The following is a 12,312-nucleotide window of genomic DNA, read 5'->3' as shown; positions in this document are numbered from 1 at the left end:
GGGGCCGGACATCTATCGATTAACGTCATTATTTAAATAAAGCAAGTATTACAATGATTTGTTACGTTTTAAATTTGTTTGTTTTATTGCATTGAATTATAAATGCAATAAACAGAACCTAACGCCCCCCACCCTTCAAATTTAATTTTTTTTAAGTCATTGGTGGACCGGATTGAAGTCACCCGCAGGCCCCCAGTTGAACAGCCCTGCTTTAACTCATCCACATGAACTTTTAGCATATTGTCAACCACCAAAAACACTTCCAGACTTGTTAGTATCAAAATGTGAAGGCAGTTGTTTTTGCCTGTGTCTGCGTGCACGTCTGTGTTCGTCTGCAGGACTTCTTATGAACCACTAAACAGAAACTCTCATAAAGTAATCACAGGGTCTACAGCTGTTGAACTTTCAGGGTTCTTTGCTAACACATAAACTGATACACAGTAGTCCCTCGCTACTTAGCAGTTCGACAGTCGCGGACTCGCTCTTTCGCGGTTTTTCAAAGAGTGGACATGACACACAAGTGGCTGATTGATGGATGAGCCACACGAGCGGCATGGATTCTTTATTTAAAATAAATTATTTTAAAGGATTTAGCAGCTGCTGCACCTTTGTGCAGCCTACAGGTGCAGGGAGAAGCTCCCCCTGCTCCCTGCCGCCCACCATAGGCGTCGCAACCATTATATGTGAAGGGGACAAGTCCCCCCCACATTCCAAAAATGTTCACTTGGACACCCCCCCCCCCCACACACACACACACACACACACACACACACACTTTTACTATAAAACATTAGTTCATTCGGCGCAGTTTGTCTTTCTTCCTGAACAAATCCATTCCACTTGATTGAAAGGAGAATACTCAAAGCACTAAAACTCCACTCCAGGTTTTCTTGGTTACCTCCAACTCTAAACACAGCAGCCTGTTGCCACGGTCACAATATACGGTGGTCACAGAATATGGTGCAACACCTGCAGTGTTTCTGCGCGTCTCTTCCTGCTTCGGCAGAAAACGCTCACAGGTGGAGGAGATGGAGACACCTCTGTGTTAGTCACTCGCCAGTTTATCGAGCTTAGTGCAGGCAGTTGTTGACCGGGGTGGTTGATCATAAACACACATTCATGTTAGGAGGAGAGAAGTGCAGCGCTACGTCTGTAGCATGTTAGCTTAGCAGTAACTGTGACGCTGTAAGACGCTGCAGGTGTAAGAGTCGTGGTGTGTTCAGGTGCATTAAAGCTGAAATGTCTTTAAAACCCCACACCTTATTGTCCTCAAGCTTCACGAGAAACATCATTTAGATGAGGAGTGTTGAACACAAGTAAAAAAGTCTAGTGGTGATGGTTTTTATTTCACAATAAACACAAATAGTGTCGACCTGACGCTCTTTATTAAAGTGAATTAAAGTTAAAATTACTTTAAACCCACAGCTGAATTTACACAAACTTGGTGAGAAACTTGATTTAAATGTGTGGAATTAAAGGAAATCTAATTGAAATGCTGCTTTTTTGTTCACTAGTGAACACCTTTTTTTTTAGCACGCGCGCACACACACACCTACACACATCATTGTGTCCCCCCCCACATTACGGATGCTTCCGACGCCCTTGCACCCACACATTTCTCCTTCGTGCTGAAGCAGCTTCGCGAAGGGTTAACCCTTTGCTGTCCAGCTGCACCGATCGGCTTTTGTCTTTCAACTTAAGTATGTCACATCGTAAAAACGTCACAGTCACAAATATAAAAGTGTTAAAAGTTATTTTTCATTATTTTAGAACTTCTATGTTCAGTTGTTGAAGTGTAATTGACCAAGAAGTGCATTTCTGCTCCGTGCAGTTGCTGCTGCGTGAAGACTTAACCCTTTGCTGTCCTGCTGCGCATCTCTACAATTTAAATTTAAATACTGTAGGATTGTTTATTTAAAATATTACTGTATTTACATTTACATTGCTTATTTACACAGAAGGAGGGAGCGTGGGAGTGAAACTTGAACTTGGCCTACTGTATCCCTACTTCACGATAATTTGATGTGGTAGTAGTTGAGAGTCGTTCATAACACATTCTCCAAGCGTCAGTAGATTGGGTGAGATCTCACAGTACTGAAAGAAATTGCCCAGAATGTTATTTCTAGGATTAGATCAAAACATGATCCTAACTTTAAACTGGCAGGAAAGGTGGAGGCTGATATGCATTCCTATAAGGAATGTGTGGCCTTTTATTTAATAGTTTAATGAAGTGATGTAATCTTGCACTTTTTTGGAGCTGGGAGGCCTTTAGAAGTCATTTACAACTAAAAACATTTTGATTAAAATTCACACCACAGAAATCAGATTCATTGTTACCCAGCAGTGCAAACCTTTTTTATTTTTTTTGCCGTGCGTTGTTCTTGATTTCAAATAAATGGCCTCTGCTATGTTTTACTTTGCTTCATATCGCCAACCACAAGGTGAAATTCTCACAACAAATATTAGAGACATTGCTGCACTATAGTAAAAGAAAGAGGTGTAGTATTCTCAAAAAACGAGTATTCTCTTAACGATTACAAAGTCATGATTTGGGGAGTAAACACTTTGTGGTGCGTATACTGTGTGATGCCTTTTGTTGATTATTTTAACTCAGAGTAAATAAATCATAATCAACACAGGGAGAAACTGCCATAAAGATGGACAGACTGCTGTGCTTATGATTATGAAAGTACAAAATATACCGTATTTTTCGGACTATAAGGCGCACCTAAAATCCTTTAATTTTCTCAAAAATCAACAGCGAGCTTTATAATCTGGGGCTGTTTACTACACTTCTCCTTGATGTCGTTTTAGACATCCTCCCCCATTATGGTAAATGGTAAATGGGCTGCACTTGTATAGCTCCTCTCTATATTATTAAGATACTCAAAGCTCTTTCCACTACAATCTGTGTCCTCATTCACCCATTCATACAGCGCTCTACTAGATCTCTATAAAGACTAATCATTGCTTTAGATCATATTCATACACAGATGGGACACACATCAGAGGCAATGAGGTTTTCAGTGTCTTGCCCAGGTACACTTTGGCATGTGACTGATGGTGGAATTGAACCCCCAACTCTTGCATTGGAGGATGACTGCTCTAACCACTCAGCCACAGCCGTCCCAATATGTTTTCTTTTGTCTGTTGATTCCTCCTACATGTTTTCAAGAAGTTTCCAATCATTTCTTCAGTTTACATTCTGTATGTATGTATGTATGTATGTATGTATGTATGTATGTTTATATATATATATATATATATATATATATATATATATATATATATATAAATACACTGTATATACATACACTGTCTGGCCAAAAAAAATGTCACCACCAAAAAAAAAAGTCATACACTAATATTTCGTTAGACCACCTTTAGCTTTGATTACATCATGCATTCTCTGTGGCATTGTTTTGATAAGCTTCTGTAATGCCACAAGATCTATTTCCATCCAGTGTTGCATTAATTTTTCACCAATATCTTGCATTGATGACGAGGCACTAGTCTTGATGGTTGCATCACTTCACCTGCCTCTCTTCTTACCCTGATGCACCCATCACTCTGGAACAGGGTAAATCTGGACTCATCAGACCACATGACCTTCTTCCATTGCTCCAGAGTCCAATCTTTATGCTCCCTAGCAAATTAAAGCCTTTTTTTTCCAGTTAGCCTCACTGGTTAGTGGTTTTCTTAAGGCTACACAGCTGTTCAGTTCCAATCCCTTCAGTTCCCTTCACTTTGTGTGTGTGGAAATGCTCTTACTTTCACTATTAAACACAGCCCTGAGTGCTTCTGTTGTTTTTCTTTGAGTTGATTTCACCAAACGTTTAAGTGATCGTCGATCACGGTCATTCAGGATTTTTTTCTGGCCACATTTCTTCCTCAAAGACGATGGGTCCCCACTATCCTTCCGGTTTTTAATAATGCGTTGGACAGTTCTTAACACAATTTTAGTCATTTCTACAATCTCCTTAGGTGTTTTCTCTGCTTGATGCCAATGATTTGACTCTTCTCAAACAGACTGACATCTTTTCCACGACCGTGTGGTGTGTCTTTCAACAAGGTTGTTTAAGGAATGAGAAGCAACTCATTGCACCAGTTGGGCTTAAATAACTTGTTGCCAGCTGAAACATAATCACTCATGCAGTAATTATCTAATAGGAGGCTCGTACCTAGTTGCTTAGTTAAATCCAGGTGGTGACTTTTTTTTGGTCAGGCAGTGTATTTTATTACAATTTTTCATTATATAACGTCTATAAAATTCTTCACAGATTCATGCCTTTAATCCCAAATTAAAGGTAAAAATCGACGAGGACTGGTCTCTTTTTTTCTACCTACTATGACTCTAAGCTAATTAATGATTTATTATTTTGTTTAATGTCTCAGACTTCTAAAAGATTCATCAGATCTACAAAACGCCACTGCGTAATTGTTACATAATTGTTTCCAAAGGCAGAGGACAACTAGCTATAAGGAGTAAATTGACTGTAACTGCACCAAGTACAAGTGTCCTTTTTGTTTAAGCCTGTCGGTGTTTGTGTCTAGGGAGAAGATATCTTAGACAGGAGCTCGGAGCTTATCTACACCGGGGAGTTGTCATGGATCTATCAGCCGTACGGACGCAGCCAGCAGCGAGTCTTCTTCCTCTTTGATCACCAGCTGGTACTTTGTAAGAAGGTAAGCGCTTTCTTTCTCTGTTTTTGTTCATTTTCTTACTTTTGTTTCCCAGACTTTGTTGGGTAAAAACAAACTGGCAGCTCTGATAAATCCCCAGTTTGTGTTCCTGAAAGTTGTTGTATCACATGGCTGGTAGGAGTGATCCTTGAAGACAGTGTGACTTCATGCAACCTCAGCGAGGAGTTGAAAACAGATTACATAATGCCGGATGAGACACACCAGTCCTCTGGGAAGACACGTTCAAATCCTGAGCGCATTTCACAAAATGGAGCTGTGGTAGTTTGGGCTCTAATGCACTTGGGCTGTTATCCTCTCTGTCAAACAAATGTTTGTGCTTGGCTGGACTCGATGCATGCACTGAGATGGAGACACAAATGCAGACAGACACTTAGATACAAACATGCACAGAGGCCAAATAACTGCATTAACACACACACACGCATGTTCTCATAATTCTAGCTTTGTGGGGACTTTGTGTTGCCTTCCATTAATTTCTATAGCCCTGACCCTGTTTTCACACCTGATAGTCCGGTAGACTCGGTTCGGTTGGGGACCAATATTCATAACAGTTTGTTTATATTTGAGCTGTTGCGTTTGCATTCACACCAGCCCTGTTGTCCTGAACTCTAGCCCATTTGCCTAGGAAGTCCGGTTCGTTTTGGGAGGTGTGAACTCGCCAGCAAACTCTGTCACGGAACAAAAAGGCGAACTCTGGCCCGGGCTAAAACCTAGGTCTCAGTCCCATAGAAGAAAACTCGAACGCAGTTCTAGCACAGTGTGAATGTAATCAGACCGGGCACTGCTCCACAAGCAGGAAGTGGAGTACAACGCAGGGCAAACAAACATGCATTTCTCTTACCTCGTATGGAGCCGCCAGCTGCTTTGTGTGAAAAACAACATTCTCCATGTTCTTCTGCTTCATCTTCCACTCATGCTGAGTCCATGTTTGAAAAAATGACAAAAAAGAACTCTTAAAACTGCTTAAATTTGACGCCACTCTATTTTTGTTTATATTTCCAGAAGAAGAAGTGTCTTCTTCAGAGGTTTTTGTGTTGTTTCCTTCAGTAGTTCTTGGTGCAGCGCCCCCACAGGCGAGGGGGGGAACATGTTGACTCCACTGACTCAGTGCAGTGTGAATGTGAACCACACCAGCTGAAAATGTAAACAAATATTCTGAATTTTGGTCCCCAATCGAACCGAGTCTACCGGACTATCAGATGTGAAAACGCCCGTATCATTATGGGGACCAGGCTCCCCATAAGGAGCAATTGGTCCCCACAATGTAGGATTTCTTTCAAAATTGGTCCCTACTGTGAAAAAAAACTGAAACAAAAATGCACTACACAGGAAAACTGAGAAAAATTTAACATACAAAAAGACATACCAAAACTTTGGTAATTCAGAGGTAACGTTGTTGTTGTTAGGTGGGAGACGGGTTTGATTTGGGTCCAGTGCATTAGTGTGTTGAAGCTGTTTTCTCTGGGTGCTCTGGTTTCCTCCCATTGACCCAAAACATGCATGTTGGGTTAATTGGATATTGTTCCTAGGTGTGAGTGAGTGTGACTGGTTGTCTATTTTATCTGAGCGAAAAGTTAAGAAAATGGATGGACGTCAAATAGACTTTTTTTTTCTTTTTTTGGTTTAACATTTCCTGCCTTTAAACATTCTGACTTTAGCAACAAGATATTTTAATGATAAATTTCAGCAGTTTGCATATATTTTATTTGTCCAGTATCTATAGTGCACAATGTATAAAGGCTTCTACCAGCCCTCTGGATTTATTACAGCATGTTTTGTTGTTTTCATCATCAATGCATAAAGTCCTCAGTCCTCGGTGTGATCTTTATTTTACAATGTCAGTCAAAGCAGTTAACTCTCAGAACTTCTTTCAGTCCTTCAAAAAACAGTCTCAGACACAGTCTTGTACTGCACCTCAAAATACTCTGATCATTTAAAGAAGTAGATCTCAAACTTTTTATACTGACTACCAACTGCCATTATAAGAAAGTAAAAATAAAACGGTAGCACAAAGTTACAAACGTGTATTATTTTTTAACGTAAAAGAGCAAACTGGCTAAACTTTAAAGAGTGCAGTTTAAGATGTGATGGTCCCAGTTAGTAGTAAAGAAGAACAGAGTTGCACACATTACAGCCTTGACTCTTCCTGTCACCCACAAGAATGGAATACAGTTTTGAGAGAACTTGAATTAAATGTCCTCGCTGTTTTACACCTTTTGTTGTTCAGAGGTCCTACAAACACTTCTCCACTCAAGTATCCAGAGGCACGTCAAATAACCATCGTTCAGTTTCCACACAGGGATTCTCAATATTCTCCATTGCTTTTTTCTTTGAGTTGCTTTCATTTGGAGACAAGATTATAATTTTTTTTTTGAACCACTCACTTTTTGTTCTGCTTTTTTGCTTTACATTGAAGTTCAGCTTAATGTGGATAATTAAATTATAACTTGTCGATAGTTCCATCCCATCCATCCATCCATTATCTTTACCTGCTTCTTCCTTTAAGGGTCACAGGGGTCACTGGTTCCATGTCCAGCCATCACTGTGCGAGAGGCGGGGGACACCTGGACAGGTCTCCAGTCCATCACAGGGACACATAGAGGCAAACGAGACAAACAATCATTCACTCTCTCACCTGGAAAAGGAGAACTCCAAATATTCATATTTCAGAGACTAAATCAATTTTAGAAAGTGAGAGTCAATTGTTAAAATTAAGTATTTCTGGTTAACTGACTTGTTGATTAACAAATTATTGTCAGTGAGCTGAACTGAAGCATGAACATGATCAATTTAATAGACACAAAAATAATCAACTTTAATTTCAGCTAACAGATAAAACTGTTGTCATACTTTGCATTCCATAAATGAACACTTGTTCTTCTTTCAAGTCTATTTCCTACAACAACAGATTGGGAAAAATGTGAATAAAAGTACTAAAACAAATTAGGAAGATTTTTCCCTCAGTTTTAAGATTCATGCCATGATGTTGAGAATACAGATAACTAAAATCATCTTTAGAGAAAAAAGTAGAAATAATGAAAATAAAGTTGTTATTTTAGGATTAAAAGACACATGAAAAACCAAATCCTTATGGGTGCAGAAGCTTACTATAACCCAATGATTTGTGAAAATGAACCTATTATTTTGTACTTTATTATTAGTTTTAATAATAAGGAAATTATTTTGACATATACACAATAATTGACAAATAAAGATGCAACCAAATTGTAAATTATTTGTCAAATTTCTTCACAGTAAAGGCAGCAGTACGAGAACAATAATAATTGTTAGAAGCTTTTAAACTTTAGATCCATGGTTCTCTAACTGTGGGAAGTGGAGTAAATATTTTTCTACAAAATTCACCCCAACTAATGATTTTAACAATCAGGGTAAAGAGAACCACAATGTAGACTTGTGTTAAAGCAGTGGTTTCCAAACTTTTTTCTGCTGGGACCTCCTTCGGTTTATAAGAAAATTATCCAACACCCAATTTTGCTCAATTTTTGTTGATCAAAAACATCACTTTTAATCCTCACTTCTTTTCAGTGACTGGTGTGAGCCTCCTTGTTGCTGCAGATCTTCTCAAACCTGGGCTGCAGTTGTGAGACTTCCACTGAGTTCATTTTCAATGTCCAGCTTTGACCTGTATTTGGTCTTGATTGAGGCCGCAGCAGAAAAATCTCTCACATAAGTAGGGTGTGGCAAAAAGAAGAAGTATGGTGCCAAGGTTCTCTTGGGCCCCCCACTTTTGGAACCACTGTGTTAAAGAAATAGCATGCATACGGAAACTGGTGGCTCAGCTGATAGAGTTGTTGCCTCTCAGCAAGAAGGTTGCCAGTTCAAATCCTGGTCCAGGGGTCTTTCTGGGTGGAGTCTGCATGTTCTCTTCGTGCATGCGTGGGTTTTCTCCAGGTACTCTGGTTTCCTCCCACAGACCAAAAACATGCATGTTAGACTGACTGGTAACTCTAAATTGTCTCTAGGTGTGAGTGAGAGAGTGAATGGTTATTTGTCTCGTTTGTCTCTATGTGTCCCTGTGATGGACTGGAGACCTGTCCAGGGTTTTCCCCATCTCTCATACAGTGACTGCTGGATATGGGCACCAGTGACCCCCATGCCCAAAAAGGAAGAAGCAGGTAAAGAGGATGGATGGATGGATGGATGGATGGATGGATGGATGGAGGGGGAGGGGGGGATGGATGGATGGATGGATGATGGATGATGGATGGATGGATGGATGGATGGATGGATATCCTTGTGGTAAACTACAGAACAGATTTACAGAGAAGCATGGCTGGAATGTGTTTGGGCAGCAGATGGACAGGTCTCTGGATACCAAAGGAGAAATACTTGTTGACAGCTCTACGGTTCGACACACAAACACACACATTTACACACATCTTTCTTTGCTCCTCACCAGGACCTGATACGGCGGGACATCTTGTACTATAAGGGCCGCATCGACATGGATCGTTATGAGGTCCGGGACGCCATCGACGGGCGGGACGATGACTTTAACGTCAGTGTAAAGAACGCTTTTAAGTTGTACAACAAAGACAGCGAAGAAATCCACATTTTCCTGGCCAAAAAGCCGGAGGAGAAGATCCGCTGGCTCAGGGCCTTCCACGAGGAGAGAAAAATGGTTCAGGAGGATGAGAAAATTGGTAATCACATTCCTTTTGTTCCTACATGTTTGAAAACTGCTTATTTTGTTTGGGACTTTAATTTAGTCTCTAAAGATGGTGTCTCACTGAGTTTGAGATTAGGTGATGATTCAAAATCTAAAAAAGATTACCGGTACATAAAATAGGCAGATTTACTGTTGCAGGAATGCAGGTATACAAATACTTTGCTTTAAAACTAACAAGTCATTACACAGGTGGAAGTTGGAAGTAATAATGAAAATCCATTGATAATTGTTTAATCATAGCATCACAGAGCTCTAAATCATTATTAAATCAGATCATGAAGTGCCTCAAGATTCCCACTCTCAAACAGGGGTGTCCAATCCTTGGCCCTCGAGGCCCTCTATCCTGCATGTAGTACTTTTTTTGCTGCTCCAACAGACCTGATTCCATAAGTGTTGCAACCATTATATGTGAAGGGGACAAGTCCCCCCACATTACAAAAACGTTCATTTGGACCCCCCCCCAACTTTTACTATAAAACATTAGTTCAGGCGGCGCAGTTTCTTTTTTCGTGAACAAATCCATTCCACTTGATTAATAGGAGAATACTCAAACCACTAAAACTCCAGGTTTTCCTGGTTACCTCCAACTTTAAACACAGCAGCCTTTAATTCCACACATTTAAAACATGTTTCTCACCAAGTTTGTGTAAATTCATCTGTGGATTTTAAAGACATTTTAACTTTAATACACTTTAATACAGAGCGTCAGATCGACACTATTTGTCTTTATAGAGAAATAAAAACCATCACCACTGGACTTTTTTTTACTTGTGTTCAACACTGCTCATCTAAATGATGTTTTTCATGAAGCTTGAGGACAATAAGGTGTGGGGTTTAAATATATTTCAACTTTAATGCACCTGAACACACCACGTCTCTTACACCTGCAGCGTCTGACAGCGTCACAGTTACTGCTAAGCTAACATGCTACAGACGTAGCGCTGCACTCAAGCATCCTCCTAACATGAACATATGTTTATGATCAACCATCCTGGTCAACCACTGCCCGCACTAAGATGCTAAACTGGCGAGCGAGTAACACAGGTACCTCCACCTCCTGTGCGCATTTTCTGCCGAGGCAGGAGGCAGGAAGGGACGGTGGAGAGTTGGAGGTAACCAGGAAAACCTGGAGTGGATTTTTAGTAGCTTGAGTATTCTCCTATTAATCAAGTGGAATGGATTTGTTCACGAAGAAAGAGAAAATGTGCCGCCTGAACTAATGTTTTATAGTAAAAGTGGGGGGGTCCAAATGAACATTTTTTTAATGTGGGGGGGACTTGTCCCCTTCACATATAATGGTTGCGACGCCTATGGTTACAGCCCTGTGAGATACTACCGTCAATGAACACCTGGTCAACATACTACTCTGTTGTTCTTCAGGTTTTGAGATTTCTGAGTACCAGAAGCGACAGGCAGCCCTGACAGTGAGAAAGGTGACCAAACAGAAAGGTGAGGCAACAAGAAGATATCAGGTGATTTCCCCTCCCCTCCTTTTATTTTCTGCCCCGCTCTGTCTTCTCATTGCTGTTTACTGTCTCTTTAACCTGCTGTCCTTTTTTACTTTTTGCACCTTGTTTAACACATACTTTTGTTTATGGATGGATCGAGGCAGCTTGCACCATGTAACATCAAGCATTTGAGTTTTTTGCTACGTTGAAATAATTATATATTTATTTAACTTAGCTGTTGGTCAGCCCGTACAACAAGAATGACTTGGTTTGAGACGTGGAGACGATGTTAAGCATCAATGAAAAGACAGAGGGCTGTTTGCATGAGGTGCTGAGTTTTAGAGGATGATGCCGGCGTTCACAACAAGTAGGTCCTGTGTCATACTAGTCTTGAAACTATTCATTTGGAGCTATTTGGACTGTTTTTTCTCTCACTCTGTTAGACTAGTCGTCAGTGTTAATGCGATAGCCAATAACGAGTTTGAAACTAAATTTAGTCTGTTTTTATCTTTTAATTTAAAACAGTAGTTGGGATCTTTTAATGTAGGGGTTTTAAGAAAGGTTATGTAAAATTAACATCTTACCTGCTGTGGATAGCTCGTTCAATGATCTCAGTGTGGAGAAACTGACTGGTTTGAGAAGCTAACAGCTAGTCCATGCAAAAACGAGACGGAAGTGTGTTTCTGCCATTTTACAATTCAAATCTAAAAAATGTCATTGTTTCATGCAAAAGTTATTTTATAGACCATCAGTTTAGTCTTAGTATTCTTGACATAAAGTTTTATGGATATTTGCTAATGAAACTAGCGAGCTATCTCTCTGCTTTAATGTCCTATTTCTGCCTAACTTACTGTGTAAATATAAACTGACAGTGGCGTAATGTTTATAAAAAAAGTTATCATGTGGACCACTAATTTTAGAGATTATATGGTTTTGTTTAGTTTTTTTTTTTTTTGTATTTTTTTTGGACAGCAACATTTTGATCTTGTTTTTTGCTTGGAGTAACTCATCTGTCCAGTCAGTGTCTTATTTCTCCAAACTGAGGTTGTTTAAAGAACTACTGTATATTAAGTAGGTAAGATATTAATTGTTCATAAGCTTTCCACAGAACTGCTTTTCAAAAAATCTGATCAGTCCTTTCAGCGTGCAGCACAGCTTGGCATAGGAAAAGAAAATCTGTATTTCCTAGGGATGCACGATATTATCGGCATAGTATTGGCCGATATTATCGATAAAGTTAAATATCGGACATCGGCCATTTCATAAAAATAACTCACTGATATAAAAGGTGATGAATATATATAGAGAGAGATAGATAGATGGATAGATAGATAGATAGATAGATAGATAGATAGATAGATAGATAGATAGATAGATAGATAGATAGATAGATAGATAGATAGATAGATAGATAGATAGATAGATAGATAGATAGATAGATAGATAGATAGATAGATAGATAGATAGATA

General features: G+C 39.6%; 1 protein-coding gene across 2 annotated transcripts in view; it reads left to right on the top strand.

Annotated features, from left to right (window-relative positions):
• LOC119408556 (rho guanine nucleotide exchange factor 9) overlaps positions 1-12,312 on the top strand; it is a 38,226-nt gene that overhangs the window by 20,647 nt on the left and 5,267 nt on the right. For both annotated transcript variants that reach the window (XM_037675400.1, XM_037675399.1), the window contains 3 exons: positions 4,555-4,686; positions 9,125-9,368; positions 10,775-10,843. In XM_037675400.1, the coding sequence (XP_037531328.1) occupies positions 4,555-4,686; positions 9,125-9,368; positions 10,775-10,843 (445 nt within the window). The remainder of the gene's footprint in view (positions 1-4,554; positions 4,687-9,124; positions 9,369-10,774; positions 10,844-12,312) is intronic.

Source organism: Nematolebias whitei, chromosome 4 (genome assembly GCF_014905685.2).
Source record: "Nematolebias whitei isolate Nwh7 chromosome 4, NemWhi1, whole genome shotgun sequence".
Taxonomy (NCBI): Eukaryota; Metazoa; Chordata; class Actinopteri; order Cyprinodontiformes; family Rivulidae; genus Nematolebias; species Nematolebias whitei.
This window is presented reverse-complemented; position numbering and strand designations above follow the sequence as displayed.